Source organism: Gopherus evgoodei, chromosome 2, assembly GCF_007399415.2.
Source record: "Gopherus evgoodei ecotype Sinaloan lineage chromosome 2, rGopEvg1_v1.p, whole genome shotgun sequence".
Classification (NCBI taxonomy): domain Eukaryota; kingdom Metazoa; phylum Chordata; order Testudines; family Testudinidae; genus Gopherus; species Gopherus evgoodei.
In genome coordinates this window covers 89,891,051-89,912,540 of record NC_044323.1, presented here as the reverse complement: position 1 = coordinate 89,912,540, position 21,490 = coordinate 89,891,051, and the positions used below count along the sequence as shown (strand labels likewise).

At 40.8% G+C, this 21,490-nt stretch overlaps 2 protein-coding genes across 2 annotated transcripts in view; both read right to left on the bottom strand.

Annotated features, from left to right (window-relative positions):
• BMPER (BMP binding endothelial regulator) overlaps nt 1-7,679 on the bottom strand; it is a 243,562-nt gene extending 235,883 nt beyond the window's left edge. Inside the window, exon 1 of the mRNA XM_030549389.1 lies at nt 7,674-7,679. Within this exon, the coding sequence (XP_030405249.1) occupies nt 7,674-7,679 (6 nt within the window). The remainder of the gene's footprint in view (nt 1-7,673) is intronic.
• A 10,036-nt stretch (nt 7,680-17,715) lies between these two features.
• The window catches only part of BBS9 (Bardet-Biedl syndrome 9), a 493,194-nt gene continuing 489,419 nt past the window's right edge, over nt 17,716-21,490 (bottom strand). The window contains 1 exon segment of the mRNA XM_030549388.1: nt 17,716-19,141. Within this exon segment, the coding sequence (XP_030405248.1) occupies nt 19,101-19,141 (41 nt within the window). The 3' untranslated portion in view covers nt 17,716-19,100.

Sequence of the window (21,490 nt, the reverse complement as noted above, 5' to 3'; positions counted from 1 at the left end):
AAAGTCCGTGTGGTTTGCCTAAGCTGCTTTCTGCCGCGACATTCCTCAGTCAGGTTGGGATGGAGGCCGGGCTGGCCTTACCATGAGGTGAACTGAGGCGGCCGCCTCAGGTGCTCGACTGTGGCGGGGTGCCACCAGGACCCAGAGTGTAGAAAATTGTGTCTGCTGCTGGTGCATGTGTATTCTCTCTGCTCTAGATGCACAGAGATGGTGGAGCGCTGTGCTGGAGGAAGGAGGGCACAAGAGACATAACAGGCAGGCAGATGGAAAGGTGAGAGGGAATAACAGAAAGCAGCAGGAGCTGCAGGGAGAGAGAGGAAGAGGAGCCACTTATGTACCTCTCTAGCAGCCCTAGGAGCCTGGACTGATTAACACCAGCTTCTCAGGGAGCTTCCTGTTTTCTGCTGCTTCCCTGAACCCACTTGAGGAGAACAGGCAGTCAACTGAAGTAGTAGGAGCCAGTTAGGCCCTTAAGATGCTGATATCTTCCCTTACTCAGGCCTTGCTACCATCCTGCTTATTTGTCCCCTTCAACTGAGTGTTGAGAGCCACTATAGCTGGCACAGAACAGCAGTCGTGAGTGAAAGAAGAAAATGCCCCTCTGGAGCAGCATTCAGAAAAAGAAAGAAAGCAAAGGAAGCGTTTCTATCTAAGCAGGAAGGAGCTCTCCTGAGATACATAGACATAAATGTTCACGGTGAGCCTTCCGGCCCCAGTGAGGATGTGAGTGGTGAGGAGATGCCTGATCTTCCAGTTAATCAGAGCGCAGGTGACCTGGCAGCTACTGCAGCATCCATATCTCCATCTCAAATGGACGTAACCATGCACATTCCTGAAGAAAAGTGTAGATCAGAGAAGAGTGTGATGGAAACGCAAGAAACAGCTGCTGCTGAATTTAGTTCCTGAAGTGTAGATGAGCCACGACTGTGCATCCACTTGAGCAGTAGCCTGAGGGACTTCCTTGTACTACATGGGCCACAGCAAGTGAAAAACTTCATGTTCCCCAAAGACAATGAAAATAGAAGTTTCCATCCAACACATTACTGGCATGAAATCCCCAGTGGTAACAAAGTGGAGATGCCATGGCTTATGTACTCAAAAACCCAGAATGCTGCATACTGTTTTTATTACAAACTCTTCCAGTCTAATGTTCCAGCCACACTGGGTTCTACAGGAACAAAGGACTGGAAAAATCTGGCTAGAAATCTGGCATGCATGAGAAGACAGCAAATCACCAGAGAGCATTCCATAGATGGAAAGAGCTTGAGATGAGACTAAGGTTAAATGCCACCATAGATGATCAGCATCAAGAGAAGATTGCCTCAGAGTCTCTTTACTGGAAAAATGTTCTGAAACGGCTCATTGCCATTGTGAGAATGCCTGCTACCCAAAACCTAGCACTGCATGGCACTTCAGATCAGTTGTATGTGCCAAACAGTGGAAACTTCCTTAAAATTGTGGAGCTGATGGCTGAGTGAGATGCTGTACTCCAGGAGCATCTAAGAAGAGTTACCACCCAAGAAATGTACACACATCACTACCTTGGAAAAACAATTCAAAATGAGATCATACAGTTACTGGCAACAAAAGTCAAACAGAAGATTGTGGCAGATCTGAAGTCAGCAAGATATTACTCTGTTATTCTGGACTGCACACCTGACATCAGCCATACGGAACAAATGACTTTAATGGTACGTTTTGTAACAACAACAGAACATAGTGAAAATGTCCCTGCAATGGTGACTGTCAGGGAGCATTTTCTAGAATGTATTGGCATTGATGATACTACAGGAGCTAGTATGACCAATGTGCTTCTTTAAAAGCTGGAAGAAATGGAAATTGCGATAGCTGACATGAGAGGTCAGGGCTACAATAATGGTGCCAACAAGAGAGGAAAGAACAGAGGAGTGCAGACATGGATCCGAGAGTTAAACCCCCAAGCTTTTTTTGTCCCATGCAGTTCTCATTCATTGAACTTGATGGTCAGTGATGCAGCATCAGTTTCTAGTGAGGCTGCTGAATTTTTTAATGTAATTCAAAGCATCTATGTACTTTTCTCTGCATCAATTCATCATTGGCAAATTTTGAAGCAACATCTGGGGACATCCTCTCCGACTCTGAAACCATTGAGTGCCAAACAATGGGAAAGTCAAGTGGAGGCGATAAAGCCTATCAAACACCAAATTGGGAAGATAGATCATGCCATAGTTGCCATTATGGAGGATAATGTTATGACAGGAACTGTTTGTGGGCTAACAGTGGCATAACTTCAAATTTCTGTGTGGCTTAGTGTTGTGGCATGACATACTGTTTGAAATAAATGTTGTAAGCAAGAGACTCCAAGGTGTTGACCTTGATATATCCGGAACAGTGGAACAACTGGACAAAGCAAAGTCATACATACAGTCTTACTGGTCAGGTGAGGGATTTCAAAATGTTCTGAAGAGTGAACAGAAGTTGGCAGAGGAACTTCATAGTGAAGCTATTTTCCCACCTATTCAAGAATACAAGAGTTGCCAAAGAAGAAGACATTTTGATTACGAGGCACAGGATAATCCCATAAGAGACCCCAAACAACAATTCAAAGTTGAATTCTTGAACCAGGTGCTAGATTGTGCAATATAATCAGCTGAAGAACATTTCATGCAGCTCAAGGAACATAGCAGTATATTTGGGATGTTGTATGATATTCCAAAACTCCTCACTGCACCTGAAGAAGACCTACACCAGCAACGCAGGGCACTAGAGGCAGAGTTGACACATGATGACATGAGTGTTATTGATCCGAATGATTTAGGTGATGAACTGAAAGCCCTTTCATGATACATTTCAGCAGGATCAACTCCAAAGGCTGTTCTGAAATATATGTGCACAAATAAGATGACCACCCTCTTTCCAAATGCATTTGTTGCTCTGCACATACTTCTAACACTTCCTGTAACAGTTGCCAGTGGAGAACGCAGCTTCTCCAAGCTGAAGTTAATAAAAACACATCTACACTCAACAATGACACAGGAGAGGCTGGCCAGCCTTGCAACCATCTCAGTAGAGCATGAGCTGGCCCATACTGTGGACCTTCAGCAGGAAGCAGTTAAAATCTTTGCAACCAAGAAGGCACGGAAAGCACCACTTTGATTATTCAAACAGATAAAAATGCCAGTGTTTACTGTGCAGACAAGAAAAGTTACATTTGCTGTACAGGCATTTGAAAGTTAAGTGTTACTTAAAATTTTTGAACAAGGTATTTTAAGTTGTTAGTTCTCCTTTACTGGGGTAGGTAGCAGAGCAGTACCATGAGAAGAGTAGAACAGGACGAAGGCAGAATGGAGACCTTTCAAAGTTTTGGCCCAAGCGAGGGGGCATGGCGACATCATTTGAGCTTCCCACCTCAGGTGCCAAAATGTTTTGGGCCAGCCCTGGATCACTAACTATGCTGGAACAGGGCTTGCAATGCCTCTTTAGACTGGAGATCTTCAGGATGCTTTGGCCCAAACCCTAAATTCTTTCCCAAGGGCAAATCTATAAATATATTTTAAAAATATGGGGGAAAGAGATAAAGGAAAAAATGATATTAGTAACACATGAATAGGTTAAACTCAAGAGTGACATTTAAGTTATTTGTGACTGATGCAAACAATTAACTAACAAGTTTAAGGTTTTATAGACTTTAAAATTTGGTATGTATTTACACGTGGTATGTGCTATTTATTTCAGATATCTTTAAATATAGACTGAATTCTCAAAGAAAGCACTTCAAAGTTCTCTGATTTTTGTAAAAGTTTATTTAATGATCAACTTTCTTTAGAAGTGAATTCATATTTTTAATGAAATTAGATTTGAGAACAATAACCTCTCAACTATGTTTCAGTCAGTGTCATAAAGTTCAGTCTGACTTTGGTGTTAATACTTTTTGGTCAAATCCTGAGAATCCTGCAGGGATTCAGTCTGATTTGTACATTTATGGTAATTTTAATAATAAATAACATAGCTGCTATTAAGCAAAACAGTTTTAATACACTGGGAATACTTTAAAAACTGACCATCCAGCTAGCTGACTAAATAATTTAGGCCCCAATTCTGCAAATTGTTACACATCTGGATAACTTTACATATATGAGCAGTCCTAATCAGTTTAACAAGACCAAATCATGTGCGAAAAGGTATTCATGTGTTTGCTGGATCAGGGCCTTAGTGTGAAAAAATGAATAATGTTCATACAGGCACAGAGAGGTTATGGCCAACATTCAAAAGTGCCCACTGACTTTAGGTGCCTCACATGATGAGTGCTCAAGCTGAGACAAATATGGCTTGATTTTTCAAGATACCCAGACCGACAGATATTGCAACTCTAAGCTATCTTTGTACTAAATTTATGAGCAGTTTAGCTCCTGTAGAAGTTAAAAGTGTGTGTGTTTGCGTGGGGGGGGTGATTAAAGTGGGTCTCCAGAGAGGTACTACCCCTGGTGTGGTTTTCCAGATACTAGGAGACAAAGAAAGGACTTTTGGTAGAAAAGGATGTGCTTGAACTGGCACAGTGCCTTCATTTTGATTCAGCAAATGGACATGACAAGGCCCTGACTTTGTTGAAGAGGTGGAAGGGATGTTGGCCTATCAGACTCACCATGTGGAAGATGGGTGATTTCTGACATGTTTAAAGTGGGTTTCAATCTGTTTATTTTTTTATATGTATGTTTTCTCTATAATACCCTATGAATCAAAGTGCTTGCTTGGAAGAGCTGTGGGGTATCACTGGTAAAAACACTGTCATTGTCCTCTGAGAGAAAGCAATGCACAAGCTTTGGTCTTTTGGCAGACTGGCTTGCTGGGGACATCACAGTGGATGGTAGCGGTGTGTGCAGCCTAAAAATCCCCAGTTAGAAGGGAGTGGGACAAAGGTCCCTCCCCAGAGACAGGTGATGGCTGGAAACCTGAGACCTGACTGGCCTTTCCTGTAGTGGGCCACAGAGGGGGAAATACAGATAGTTACCCTGAAACTTTGTCAGAATCTCTTAAGAACATAAGAACGGCCATACTGAGTCAAACCAAAGGTCCATCTAACCCAGTATCCTGTCTTCCAATAGTGGCCAATGCCAGGTGCCCCAGAGCAAATGAAGAGAACAAGGAATCATCAAGTGGTCCACTCCCTTGTCTCCCATTCCCAGCTTCTGGCAAACAAAGACTAGAGACACCATCCCTGCCCATCCTGGCTAATAGCCTTTGAGGCCTCACTGATTTCAGTTGGAGTTGTAGGTCCATAGTACCTCTGAAAATATGAGCTTAGTTATCTTTAGGTTGAGCACCCAAAGCCTGAGGCACACAAGGTGATATAGCAAGTCAATGGCAGCCAGGGATAGAACACAGGTTACCCAGCTCATAGTTCAGTGTCTTACTTCCTGGAGCACATTTCCTTCATAAGCATCAAAATTCAACACTAAAAAAATGCAAAATACAGTAGAACAATGTGGGGGAAAGTTATTTAAAGCCAGATGCACACCAATGTAGGGCCTGGGGTCTATAGATTCAGGGCAGGGGTTGCATGAAAGCTATGTGAAGCAAAAAGAAATTGAAAATTGTATTTCTTATCCAAGTGATAGATATAATAAGAGAAACTTGTCCGAAGCCCCTTAAAATCTATCAAACTCTCTGGCATTACAAATCACATATGGCTCAATCCTTCTGCCTGCTGAAGACCTACTACAAGATGCTACTTAGTGCCCACAACATCTATTGACTTCACTTGGATTTGCGTGATCACAGCACTTTGCAAGAGGCAATCAGCACATTACAAGATTGAGATATTGATCTTTGCTCACAGGATGTTATCAGTCCTGCTCAGCATACTGCATGTGCATTCCTTGCAATTCATATTTAATTCCATGTATATTCTTCATTTAGGCCATGTGTTCATCTTTATGTTTTAAAATATAACATAAAATCAAACTATCAAGCATTGAATTGTGAGGATAAGAAGAGAGCCATGTCTGGTTTCATTAGTACAGTGACATGAACATAATTGTACTTTCTGAAGATCATCTTTAAGCATTTCACTATTAAACAAAAAACAGAAAACACCAAGACTAACCCCCTTCCAAATGGTAATTAATTGACTTCTGTAACATTCTAGGAAGTGACAGTACATGTAATACATTGCTCAAACTAGCATTTAGTGAGTACTTACCACTGGCAACTTCTCAATACTCCATTTTTGGATCAGTTCCAGTAGGATGAATAGACAGTACAATTTCCAAAAGACAGGAATTTTTCTGCTGTTCTGAAGCATTCCAAGGATAGCAATCAACCCTCCACTTCATAATTATAGGATTTCAAAAAGTGGCCATTTATTTTAAAATAGTCTCTATGGTTTTTAAAGCGATTTCGACAGGATATATATGGGATAAAAGGCGGCTCTTTCTGCTGCTGGCCCTAGTGCAGAAAAGGATTACGAGAAGACAGAAGAAATAAGCAAGAAAATAGGTATCTGAAAACGATAGTTTAGTCTCTCTATGCAGACAAAAAACATGTGAGGCAAATTAAGTATTTGTTCACACATGTAAGAAATACAATGGAATATGGATGTACAGTAAAGATTTGCTATGTGGACAGAGAGAGAACCCCCCAATACAGCCAGATCAATTCACTTAGGCCCAAATTTTCAAAAGTGGCCCCTAATTGTAGGTCCTTCAGTTTTTGGGTGCCCACCTTGAGTTGCCTTGGTGCTGATTTTCCATTCATGTCATTTGCAGTTGCAGGTGTTCGGCCAAGTTATCTCCAGCTCAGCAACTAAAAACTAAATCAACTGTCAGTTTTGAAAATGTCGGCTCTAGTGGATGCAGAACAGATACTAAGCTAGACACAAATATGGTGAAGTTATCCTATTCCTGTCACAAAAGAGAAAATTTGTAAGAACACATAGCAATTCCCTAGGGGATCATACTCAAGAGCACTGTGAATGGTTGCAAAGGGCCGCTGTCCAGTGTGATGTAAACTGGCAATAGTGTTTATTATTATTTGCTAAGCACTGACCGCATGGGATGTAAAACAAGTAAATAAGGGCCAGGCTATGACTTTATACCAATGGCTGCTGTATGTCAAACAGGGAGATTCACACAGCAGAACGAGTCCTTGGAGAGCTTTGGATGAATAAGAAGGAATTCTGGCAGTGGCTGGCTGCCAGCTGTTTCCTCAGAGAGGAGTCACATGCTGGAATCGGAGGTTCACCCTTTTCTGAAGTGCAGCATGGACACCCACTGCTCGGTAGTCCAAAAGACGTGCAAGCCCATGAGCCTCCACATTCTACTTCTCCTGCCTACATTTGGTCAGCAGCTACTCAGCTGGTGTAAATTGTCATAGCCACAGTGGCTTCAACAAATCTATGACAATTTATATCAGATGAGGATTTTTTCCCTGAACCCGCACATCTCTCAGCCCCAACTTCTGCACAGAGCCAGCAACCAGCAACAGTCTGGCCCTATATAACTAAACAATAAATAGGTAGGTATAAGAAATTAAGGTGTGCATCTTTGTTTTACACCCTCCAGTTGTCTTTTTCTTGCTACAACTGCTTGTGCACCATCTTGGTGAGTAAGTGACTCCCATTTACCTTACCCACTGAATGCTGAATCAGTGCATGGTATACGATAGTGCCACACACAGTCACTTTCTGACCAATTTACATCCATTGCGCAATTTACCCCACCTTTTAAGACACTACTGAATTTGGCCCTATAAGTAGCTACAAACCAGGGCAAAAGTGTTTCAGGCTGTAAAAGATCTGTCTTCCAGCTACAGTTATTGTGGGAGCACTTGAAGATTTACATGAGCCAGTACAATAAACAGAAAGAAACAAACCCAGAGCTACAATAAAAAGTCAGCGATCAGGGTCAGCTCAGAGGCTCTAATCCTGCAAAGATTTAAGCACATGCTTAACTCAATTCAAAGGGCCCACTCACGTTTAAAATTATGCTTATGCATGAATCTTTGCAGGCTAAGGGTTCAGAAGTCTATATTTATGGAAAGGAAATTAAGAAACTATGAAAGTTGTAAACAAGACTATTTGTACTAGAGACTTGATTTTAGGTTACTCGAGTCCAATCGGGGAACAGAAACAATGACATGTGACCCAAAATCTAACCTACACAGTTCAAAGTTTATATAATTGACTATCCACAATGAACTTGCTTGTGAACAGTGTGTAGAACAGTGACTTTCAACCTTTCCAGACTACTGTACTCCTTTCAGGAGTCTGATTTGTCTTCCGTACCCCACTTGTCTTCTACACCTCACTTAAAACTGACTTGCTTACAAAATCAGACATAAGAATATAAGTGTCACAGCACACTATTGTTGAATAATTGCTTACTGTCTCATTTTTACCATCTAATTATACAATAAATCAATTGGAATCTAAATATTGTACTTACATTTCAGTGTACAGTATATAGAGCAGTATAAATAAGTCATTGTCTATATGAAATTTTAGTTTGTACTGACTTGGCTAGTGTTTTTTATGTAGCCTGTTGTAAAACTAGGCAAATATCTAGATGACTTGATGTAACCCCAGAAGATTGATGTGTGCCCCCAGAGGCACACGTACCCTTGGTTGAGTACCAGTGGTGTAGAAAACAAGAAATACTTGAGGAAATGATTTGGGGGCTCATTTCAATAACTTGAGAAAAATATGAACAATGGACAATCAGGGCCAAAGGCGCCTCCAATTTTGGGTCTCTCCATTTGTGATGTCCACTAAGAGACACATAGGGCTTGACTGTCAAAAATATTCCTGATTAAGTGAGGGTATGCTCAACATGTCTGGAAATCAGGCCCTCTCAATAAGTCTCTCAAGATGGGAACTCAGCATATGAGGAGCCCAAAATTAGTAGCTGGTTTTGAAAATGTTGGCCTTAATAAACAGAAAGCATGGTTAAATTAATCAGCTCTGTTACTCACTAGGAATTATTTGCTCAGCTCTAATTTTAACTTAGTCCAATAAAAGGTATCCGTTCACTGTCTCTGTAGCTGGCCTACAAAAATACAATGCAGCTACCAATTTTCCTCTGCTGGATGACATACTTGGGCCGCAGCCCTTTAAAGAAAAGCACTATTTTAGAACCCATTTGGTTTTCCATTTATTATTTTTCTGATGCTAGAAGCAATGTTATTCATCAGAGAGAAGAATAGCTACATTGTATTGCTAATGTTTACCCAAAATGCTATCTTCGTTCTGCTGCAAGCTAGACTACTGCTTTCTTTCAGAGCCTTAAAATACATTTACAAACTGTGGTGGCTCAGTGAAATCATCATTTTGTGTTCAATGGGAAACTTTTCTAATAAACATTAGTCAGATGATTGCAAAGGCAAATCCCCATTTATAGAAATGTAGTTGACCAGAATAAAAGAATGAAAGCCATTGAGGGGCTTGATGCCTTTATCAGATTAACAATTGAACCATACGAAGAAAGATGAGTCAAATTGGATGAGCTGGTAAAAAATAAAAACAATCATTGGTGTACTTTCATAAAAACAAGAGGCACCTCCTGTAGCACCTAATAAGCTATACTACTTCAACTCTGCCCCATAACCTTACACCTTGTGTTTCTCACCCTTTTTAATAATTTGTAATCATCAATTCTATTTATCTTTAATTAGGAGTTAGTAAGCAAAAATCAAGTTGCTGGTTAAAATTAAAACTGTTGGTTCTCTGAAAGTCCTATCACATGTTATTAGGATCCTAATTTTTCCTGTGATCCCTGGGTGTCTATCTATTCTAATGGATATGGTATAAAACCAGGAAGGTGAGTGGGTGTGGATGTGAGAGAGAGCAAAACCCAAATGACAAGAATAAATAATTTAACATATTTTACAGGAACAATTTATTTGTATTTGTGTGTATATGTGTGGTTGCTTTGGCCACACCCAAGCATTCCATTTTGTGTCTTCCTCTACTGTCCATTGCTGCCAGTCTAAAGACCAGGCTGGCTAGTGTCTTAAGATTTCTTCCCACATACACTGATTCTGGGGCAATTGCCTTGTCCAGATGAGACACTCATTCCCTCCTCTTCTCCTGGGACATCAGTCATTGCAGTTCTGTGAAGCAGCCAACTAGGGAAAGTTTCAATCTTGCAAGATGATAAATGGGTGAATGCTTTCAGCACCTCCTAGAATCTATTTTTTTCCTTTTCTCAGCACTTCCAGTCACAATCCAGTCACAATTCCAGTCACGATCCTACGGCCAAATGCACAAAAAATCCCAAATAGCTGGGCAAAGCACACTCCTGCCCAAATCCCACGCCTCCTCTTCCTGCACAGCAAAACAACACTGATTCCGCCACTAGGACTAGGGGATCCTCCATGGCCACATGCACACCTTAATGTATAATTTCCACAAAGAAGTTGCCCAGCCTCCATTAAGCAAGATAAATGTTTGTTTACTACCCTGTAAACAAAATATCTAGGTAGCTCCTAAACACAGAAGTCAAATATGTTACTAGTATATACTCTTCTTGTTTGTATTGTTACATATTCAGTCCGAGCACATGCAGCTTTGTGTTTTTCAGCAAGAGTTCCTGGTTATAATTAACAACATAGCAGAGAGAAGTAATTTTATTCAGGCTCCTAGAAAAACAACCCCCCCTCCTCCACTTGATAATATGTGTAATAAACTGATATTTATGGATCCCAACTGTCTCCACCTCACTGTACCATCAGGGGAAGGATACTTACAATAAACTCCTTTATGTGTCTGGCAATTGATTCTGTTCATGGTTAAAATATGTTGTGGGTACTTTAAGTAACTATTAATTATTGAATGTTTGCCTCTTAATGAATTGGATTAACATCATCAATCGACCCACTTCTCAACATATTCCCCAGCTAAAATATTACATCTATTAAGGAATACTATAATACTAGTAAATGAATACAATAGCAGTAGGATATTTATTTCATTTCAGATGTTCCAAAACACATTGTAAACTTTGCCACACCACCTTGGACTCTGATCTCGTCAGAACTAGCAAGCTAAATAGGATTAGTCTTAGCTAGTATGTGGATGAACGACCTCTAAGGAAAATTCAGGGCGTTTTATGGAGTGGTGCTAAGAGTACATTCAATAAGTGGCACTCTTCCCTCTGAATCCACAATGAGTCAATGTCCCTGAATGTTAGATGGCATTGTGCTCATGGAGGTGCCATCTTTGGCATGGCACATGAAACTGAGGCACTAATAACGGGTGTCTTCATTTAGGAGAACCGTGCCAATTTTCAGAATAGAAGGTATCAGCCTGCTGTGCTGACCAAATTCTAAATTGGTCAATTGCATTTTGCTTACCAAACATTCCTCCTGCAAATATGTTCCTTCCACAGTTTCAGATAAAGAAGATATTTTTCTTAACTTCTCCTATTGGATACTGATGCTGTTGCTGTTCAGTAGGTACCATAGTACATCCTGGAAGTGACATAGTTTCAGGACTGAGTGAAATAACTTCTATACATTTTATAGATTGTACAAGGCTTTGGAATTTTTCAAGCTAATAGGTTCTAAGTAAAACATAACCTTCCCCACTGTTAAGCTGCAGCCACTTCTGGGGTGGAATGAAGTAACTGACTAATGGTGCACAACCATATATTTCCACTGTCTTCCTTGACATCCTGTTGTAAATTTTACTTGGGAGAGCTGCACTTTTGAGTGACCCTCATTATTTACGTCAAAATATAAGTAGGACTAATATTTATTTATAGCTTGCTATTGTGACATTCACCACCAATGAAAGAAGAGCTGGGGCCTGCTCCTGCTCCAATCAAAATCAATGGCAAAATACTTACATGAGTACAACAGTGCTAGGACTGGGCTCTTAATCAGTTTGCAGTAGTGGCTTCATATCAATGTCTTCCTCTCAGGCTCATGGATCAGCCAATAGCATACATAATCAGAACAAAGGTTGTAGCTTATGTTCTGTTAGTTGAATACAGTATCAGTCAGTACCCAGCTGAGCAGCTTCTGTGGGTCATGTTTTGAGAAGGATGGTCTGGACTGGTTATTCCTGTTAAGGAAACATCCATTTCTCTAGCCTGCTCCAGACGATGAATTACAAGCTCTTACCAAACATTGTTATTTCTGTAATTTTCCTCTGGACTCTTAATTGTTTTCCAAAAACAAGTGCTATGGCCTTCCGAAGAAAGATTTTATAATGAAAATGTAGCACTACAGTAGTGCTGATACGCACTTCAGAAATACATTATAGTTGCACTATACCAAGCCTTAAATATTACAGACAGGGGGCCAGATAAATAAGTTAGATTAACTTTAAAACAGGAACTTGGTGCAGACTGGTTGTTTCCCATGAGGAGAATGCTGTTTTGGCAGACTGAAGAGGAACACAGCAATTGCCATACTGGATCAGACCAGTAATCCCTCTAGCTCCATAGCTTTTCTTAGACAGTAGTCAATACCAGCTGCTTTAGAGGAAGATGTAAGAAGTCCTGTAACAGGCAGTTATAAAATAAGCTGCCTAGAGGTAAAGTTTCTTCCTAACCCCTGTTAGCATTTGACTTATGCCCTGAAACCTGAGGGTTTATATCCCTTCCAGGACCCTTAGTTATTTATTTAGTCCTTATTATGATAACTGGTTAATTTTTTCAACCCTTCTTCCACCTTTTTTAATAACTGGGTTTTAGACTGAAACTTTAAATGTTGTGTGTGTGTGTGTGTGTGTGTGTGTGTGTGTGTGTGTGTGTGTGTGTGTGTGTGTGTGTGTGTGTGTGTGTACAGAGAGAGAGAGAGAGAGAGAGAGAGAGAATGCTAATGTAGTCACAAGCAATGACGATGAAGGAAATTTCAAACTGTAACAATGATTGAGTCTAACTACTAGTGTATTATATTGCCCATCCAGATTCCTACAACACTGAAACATCTGGGAAATACCACAGTATTTGATAACAGGTAAAGAGTCAGGATATATCTTTGCTTTTTGCATTTCTTTTGTGCTCCTGACCAGAGCAGATGTACAGACTATGGTGGCCAAGAAATGTTGCCAGAGGATACCAAGTCAAATCACTTAACTGTGTTATGTTTCTACTCTGTGACTAATTAAAATCACTTGTTCTACATTTAATGCTAATAAAACTGCTAGATATCTGTACTGTGATCTGCTGGTCACAGTTAAGACATATGGGCACAAGGGGCATCAGCAAAGCAGATATACCAAGATCCCAAAATAAAGAATCTTTCAGAACATTATTTTTAATCCTGTGTTTGATATTGCAGGTTCTAAACTTCCTTTCATCTGGAAAAATGTGGAGTTAGGGGGTTGGTATAGCAATTCCTGACATTGTTTATTACATAAAATTGCAAGAACTGTAGAGAAGTGATTTCAGACTCTAAACCAAACCATGTTTTTCAAACTTTATATGAATCATAGAACCATAGGGTTAGAAGGGACCGCAAGGGTTATCTAGTCTCACCTCCGGCCAATGACCATCCTGTCTTTAATTCATGATCCACAGCAGCGTCTGAATGGCCTGTTTTCATAAAATGGATGCATCTGAAGACAGGGCAGCTTTGGATCACATTTGCTAATCATCAGGGCTGCTGCAACCATTTAGGCGACCAAGGCAGTCGCCTAGGGCGCTAGGATTTGGGAGATGGCATTTTCTTCAGCAGCAACCATGGCAGCCAGATATTTGGCCGCCCCGGTCGCCGCCGGCATTTAGGCGGAGGGAACTGGGGCAGGGGAGCGCGGGGAGGGCCGCCTGCAGCAAATAAGGGGGTGGAGGGGGTAGCACACAGGGAAACTGAAGTGAAGCAACGACAGTGTGCTCGGGGAGCAGGCGGAGCAGGAATGAGCTGCTTCACTTCTCCCACCTCCCAGGCTTGCCGCACCAATCAGCTTAGGTGCCGCAAGCCTGGGAGGCAGGGGAAGTGAAGTAGCGATGGCATGCTTGGGGTGGAGGTGGAGCAGGGGGGAGCTGCCGCGGGGGGGGGCGCCTCAGGACAGGGGCTCGGGGACGGGGGAAGGGCGCAAGGTGGAAGTTTCGCCTAGGGCGTGAAACATCCTTGCACCGGCCCTGCTAATCATAGGGCCAATCCTGCCTTCTGTGAGATGCTGACCACCCCAAATCTTTCACTGTTTTCAACAGAAATTGAGGGCACTCAGTAAACTTGTCACATCATGATTCATATGAATAAACATGATCCATGCTTTGCAAAATTAAGGATCTCTAGGATTGCAAAGGCATTAAGTCCACTTTAGCATGCATGTGAAAACAATGTGTAAATATTGGAAGGATGCTGTGTTACAGGTTAGCCAGTGTACAGAAAGTTTTGTGTCAAAAAGTAATTGTATACAAAGCAACAGCAAACTCAAGACTAATTTCAGACAAAGCAATAACAGAAGTCTGGCACAGAACTGTGCCATATATTGTGCAAATACCTCTGAAGCTTGTGGGTTTTTTGTTTCTTTTTTAAATATAGACTTTGTAAACAGGATATTTTGATAAGGAAATATTTATTAAGCATGATGCATAGACTGTAATTTTTTTTCTACCAAAAGGATTTCACATGGAAATTACAATCTCTGCTCAGCATACCTTAGTTCATGGCAGTAAATTACTTTTCATATGTAGTACAAGTATAAGAACGTTCAGATATACCTCTAATACAGTCTGTACAGTAAATGCTGAAGAGGAGAAAACACATTCTATTTTTAAAGTGAAATCCAGTTTCTCGAAATGTAGAAATGTTGTTATTCTTTGTCTTAGCTGAATACTATTTGGACAGACGAATCAATGTGGGACTAGGCAAACCACAAGGGTCTGTTGGTTTGAATTCAGGATTGTATTCAAACCCCAAAAGATAAACTGAGCCCAAGTTTTCAGAAACTGAACTCGATTTTGGTCATTAGATAAGTAATCCTATTAGCGTGTTGTTCTAAAAATGCAAGTGGGGGGAATGGGGGGAGGAAGAAAAAGCCCTTGGGAAAATATTGTTCAGCAAATAAATTTTACAAAACATGCAACTGTTCAAAGAAAATCAAATCTATATTTCATTTCATATTATGATTTATTTTAGAAAACACATTTAAAAGTGCTGTAGCTATGAACAATAAAAATAGTTGGTACCGCTGATAGGGTGGTATGAAAATGTCACAATGCACTCACTAATTCTACATTTAGATATGTCTAAAATTGATTTTAACAAAATGATTGCTTAAACTTTGCTTTGCTCTAACTACCACATAAAAATAATATTCTCTTTAAATAACTTGATGAAGCATAGACACTCTGCATATTAAAGTTTGGTTGAATGAAAATAAGCAGCTTTATATGAGTATTCCTTTTATAGTATAAATAACTAGGATTCTAGATAAGAAAATTGTATTTACATCCCAACCTCATTTTGCAGTAATGTGATCTACTTATTAGCAAGAGACCTGACAGAGTATTGGTGCAAAGTTCTGTACATTATAGAATGGCATGGCCAGTAATATCTTTCTTTGCCTCAGAAACATTGATGTTGAGAAGTGAACATTTGGTCCCCTGAAATCAGAAATGTTTCCTTCATATTTTTGGCTTGGATAACTTTTTTTTTTAAAGTATCTTCTAATTTCACCTTGATTTTTTTCCCCAGTCACAAAGATCAGATTTAAAAGAAAAAAATTCATACAAAGTCTGAGCACTGCTGAGAGCTTCTTCGTACTATTTCCTGATGCACTGGTCTATAAACCACTAAATTGCTGTGACTTATTTCCTCTGAATTACCTGGATTATTTGGCCACGGGAAAAACAAATGGCTTTTGTATCCAGTGCAAATATCTCTGCTTTAAATCCTGATGATATTATTGAATGGCATAACATCACATTATAAAGAGACCATAAAATACTACTATGCACAATTTTCTTTCTATGTTTTATAACCAGTATGTTTTTTCCTCTTCAACAGTGTTATGGGTTGACTCTCCATAGAGCCTTCTCCTCCCATAGCATGGAGTAAAATAGGCAAATAGGAGCAACACCAACACAAACATGTTTCACTGATGTCAAATAAATGCAATGTAAATACAAGCATTTCACATAACTGACCCGAACCTCTACTCATTGCTTACCCATAATTCCCAAAGAAATCAATGGCAGTTTTGGGTGGTTGGATCAGATCTAATAATGATAATTACAGTGTAATATATCCCACTAAAGCCCCGTGGTTTTCTTTCCCATATATAGTATATATTAGTACAGGATTCTTTGGCTCAGGATTCTACAATGTAGTGGCACTTCTATGGTACAACGAAGAGATTTTTTAATAGTAATCGCAGTTGAGTTCTCTAGGTTACCTAGCAGCCACTGAGAGCATAGAAGAAGATTTGAAATCTGTGGTTAAAGTTTAAGCCTAATAGCTAAAGTAATTGACCAGTTCCCCATGGATTTTCTTTGGTCACTGAGGTGTGTATGGAGACTACAGGAGATTATTTTATTGTGGGATTTTAGCAGAGCAGTGGAGTCTCCTTACAATGGATCACATACTGCTCTCCTGGGGGAAAACATGTGGGAGGGACAGAGAGGGAAGAACACTCCTGCAGGGGGAATCTTTCCAGGCCAGAGAGGTGGAGTTTCTCCCCCAGAGAGGTTTTTGGCCCCCATGAGCTGCAGCTCCCTGACAGCTGCCAGGGTACAGGGCCATCTGGATGGAAGCTTCACTCCAGATCCAGGGCCACCTGCTCCCTGGCTGCTTCGCTCCATTTAAAAAGTCAGCTAAAAAAGACAACTCTGTAGAATTGCAGGGATATAAACGTTATTGATACTCCTGATGGAGCAACACCATGGAACTGCATGGGAGGCTAACGGGCAATGCACAATTGGTACAGGAAGGAGGAAATGATTTTTGGAGAGGGGCCACGGGGAAAGGGGCTGATAGTAGATTTCGTGCTTATGAAAGTTACTGGACTGGAAGTCCTGGAGAATAAACTTCCCTCTTTATCCATGGAACAGATACATGGCAGACAGTAGTAAAATAAATTTGAAATTGTCACCCCATTGCCAGCAGGTTTCACGGCTGAGCTGGAGGAATCTCTTCTATGGGTGAGAAGTTAGAACAGTGAATCTCTGTGCTGACTTAGGCTATGGCTACACTATGGCCTTTTCAGTGGCACAGCTGTACCGCTGCAGCTGTGCTGCCGTAAGATCTCCAATGTAGCTGCTCTACGCCGGTGGGAGAGAGCTCTTCATTCAGCATAATTAAATTACCCCCAATGAGCATCAGTAGGTATGTTAGCAGGAGATGCTCTCCCGCCAACATAGTGCTGGCCACACCAGCCCTTTTGCCAGTGAAACTTATGTCAGTCAAGGATGTGAAAAAATATACCCTGACTCATAGGTGCCGACTCTGGGGGTACTCTGGGGCTGGAGCATCCACAGGGAAAAATTAGTGGGTGCTCTGCACCCATCAGCAGCCAAGCTCCCTTACCCCCTGCCTCAGCTTCTACTCTGCCTCTCCCCCTGAGGGCGCCACATCCCCGCTCCTCTGCCTACCTCCCAGGGCTTCCCACCCGACCACCACCAAACAGCTGTTTGGCAGTGTAGCAAGCTCCAGGAGAGAACGGGAGGAGCGGGAACGTGGTGCACTCAGGGGAGGAGGCGGAGAAGAGATGGGGCTGGGGTGGGGATTTGGGGAAGGAGTCGGAATAGAGGTAGGGGGCAGAGTTGGGATGGGGACTTTGGAGAAGGGGTTGGAATGGGGGCGGGGCAGGGCCTCATGGAAGAGATGGAGTCAGGGCAGGCCAGGGGCAGAGGGGGGGTTGAACACCCACCGGTGGGAGCAGAACACAGCACCTATGCCCTGACCGACAAAAGTTTTACCAACAAAAGTGCTAGCGTAGATATAGCCCAAGTCTTTGGTGTCTCTGCTGAGATAGATAACACAGGTGCCAAGTTTGATGACAGCCTTTGCAATGTGTACACTTGTCCACTAGCAAATAAGCTGAGATCAACAATTCATTTCATATACGCTGCCAAATGGGCTAGAAATTGTACTTTTGTATGATCCACCATGAGGCCAAACCAAAAGGAAGGAGATGTTGGCTGCATATCTTCCACACTTGGAGCCAGGTCTCAATTATTTTCAGACCCTTCCATATATCTTTACATTGACACCACATTCATGTTACTCTCTCACCAATTCATTTATGCTCCGGACATTTCAAAAATCTAAGCCAAGATTTTCAAAGGTGATTTTGGGTGCCTCTATTTTGGGGTTTCCTATTTGTAGACACTTTAACAGGATCTGATTTTCAAAGGGGTCAAACTTTCTGAAAATCAGATCCCCTTTGAACTGTCTCAGTTTTGGGTTAGCAAAATTGAATGCACTCATAATCACTAGTCACATCTGAAAAACTTGTCCCTAGCCAGAACAGACTGATTCATAAGAATAATATGTATCAGTATACTTAATGTGTCAGTAAAAAACACAATCAGAAGATCCATGTGTCAGCGTGCTTAGGGCAATTACAATGTAAACTTTATTCACATGACTTATGTAACAGGAAAATGGAAGGAGACATTTTGCCCTTGACATAGCCATATTTTACGCTGTATCTCTTGAGAGCAGATGTATAAATCAGGGAGGAGGGGGATAGAGAAGTCTTGATTATCTGCCTTACTTCTTGTGGTGAATTCACCTGTGTGAAAATTGTGATTGGTTTGCAGATGAGGGAAGGAGATAGCTATTTTTCGTCCAAACTGTGACACTATGAGAAAATGGTAACGTAATCACAAAGGAAGAAACATACCATGGAACAAAGTTTGCTTTTAACTGCGTGTAAATAGTCTTTGATCAGGCAACAGGATCTTTATGACGGGTTGATATTGCAGATTAATAAACATTTGCTACAACAGTTTCATAAGTGGTTAGGCTTTATCCACAGAATGGATGCTAAGACAAGTAGTTGGCAAGGAAATCTAATCAATTTGATATGAATAAACTTTTTTGTACAATTAGTGGGACCTTCTTCTTCTGAAGGCTCCATTCAGACTAGAGTAACATGAATTGGTACAGCTGCATTGTAAATGCTTTTGACATCAGATAGAAAAATCCTCCTGAGAATCTTCTTCAGATTTTCATGGCTTTTCTGCTTCCTCTAGTGCACCCTGCAGAAAATCTAAAGGAGAGAAAGATAAATGAGGATGCTTAAAAACTGGATTATACTTGGCAAGCATACACTATACATTGTTGATTCCACCACAGTTTGGAAAATCTCAGTTATACTAGAGGAAATAATTTACTGCATACAAAAAACTCTGTGCTAAAAGAATGTTAAAGTTGCAAAAGCAAGCACTCAAAAGTTAGGAAATACCAGAATTAAGGTTGCCTGTGCAAATTAATTCAGCCTTGTTGTGCATATGCATTATGATACAGTCTTAAATTTACATGATCACATACCACTTTGTCCACAGGAAAAAATGGCACAGGACACACATGTCAAGTTGAAATAAAATGCTACAATTGGTAGCATTTTATCACCAATTTGCCCAGGTATAAATGCCTACACAAGCTGCAAAGCAGTGGAGAATCAGGCACTTTGTTTATTAATAGAACGCATTTTTAAAATGGCTATATGTATATCCAAGGCTGACACTTTGCAGAAACTGATGTAGCAAACTACCGGTCTTGGAGAAATTTCATTTATGAAGCCTTGTTGATGTTTTTGTTTTAAAACATCAAAAGTACAACAGGAGGCATATCAGATTTGAATTTGCTCTAAATCAACACCACAGCAAACCTGAAGGAAATCCGAAATCCGGGAGTAAGTGGTCTAAAATTTCCAGACTGAAGTAAACGTGGAAAAAGAGAACAGTGAATAATCAAATTAAAGCCTGTCTAAATACAAATTTGCATGATTTAATTAAACTGGTGTGGGTTTCCTTTTATTTCAGCTTCAAAGTAGCTTATTGTGTTCTAACTTAAAACCAAACTAAACCTGGTTCAAGCCAAAATAAAATCAAGAAATAATTATAATAATGCCTAGCTCTTATATAGCACCTTTCATCCATAGAGTCAAAGCACTTTACAAAGGAGCTGAGTATCACTAACCCCATGCAATGGCCAGGGAAACTGAGGCACAGAGAAGTTAAATGATTTGCCCATGAAGCCAGAGTCAGAAACATCACCCAAGCATTGCTTTGGCCACTAAGTCACACTGCCTCCATAACCATGTCCACACAACCTTTTTCACCTGTTTAACTAAACTGGTTTAAAATTACACACCTTCAATTTAATTGGTTTAACTCTGTGCGTAGATAAGCCCTCAGAGTTTCATTTTTTTAGGTTGGCTATGATCTTTGGTACTAGGGGATTTTGACATGTCAACGAATGCTGGTGTGAGGATAAGAAATTGAGCAAACTTTACTGAGAGCCTTGGAGACTGAAGCTGCAAAATGCCTGAAAGGCAAACAGAGAGAAGAGCTCGGGGATAAGACCATGGTGACACAAAAGGACCAAAGCTGTGGCTTCTCAAGCAAGAGCTTTAATTCCCCAAGGAGCTGTGAGGTTTCCCCTCACCAAATTGCCTATTGTTTAAGAGGACAATTAAAAATACCATGTTGAGAGCTGATCAGGGTTTATAAAGCTCATCTATGGCATGGTAGCTCCTTTGTTCAAAACTGTTAGCATGTAGCACATGCTGGGGACACACAGGGATCAGCCTTAGGCTCTGTCCTAGGTAATGCCCTCATTAATGATTTAGAAGAGGAAGTGAGCAGCAGGTTAATTTTATGTGCAGATGATCAAAAACTGAGATGAGCTGCAGATACTGGGGAGGAGACAGAAATATTGCAATGAAGCCTAGAGAGATTAACAAGAGGGACAGAAAAAAAAGTCAGATTTAAATTGAAATACATTTGGGGAATAAACAATCTGAAACACACACGCTTCCGGGAGATAGAGACGCAGCAGCTGAAAGAGACCTTGAGGTAATAGATCACAGCAAATGAAACAAAAGTTTGCAACATGACTTTAGGCCAAAAAGCCCAATGCAATTTAGAACTGCAGAGGCATCGCATCATGGAGCAGCAGTTACAACTGTTTATGGATGGCTCTGCTGTGATCATATCTGAAATATTGTGTTCAGCTTCAGAAAGATATCAAAAAATTGGCCTGATCCAAAGTCCATTGAAATCAATGGGAAGACTCCAGGGACTTCAGTGGGCTTTAGACCAGGCCCTCAAAGAACAACAAATATGACCTGGTGACTGAAAACACAGCTTCAGAACACTCTTACAGAACCTAAATATGCATCTAGTAGATTAGCTCAGAAACAACAAAAGGGTGGATATGGAGCTTGATAGTCTATATCTGAAGGGCATAAATAGCACGGAGAGAGTAATTATGTTGGGATAGGAGGGTATAAGTAGTAGTAGTGTCATGCAATTAAGAAATGGAACATTTAGCTAACTATCAGAAAACACTTCTTGACAGTGAGATATTGTAGCCTTCAGAATAGTTCCCCAAG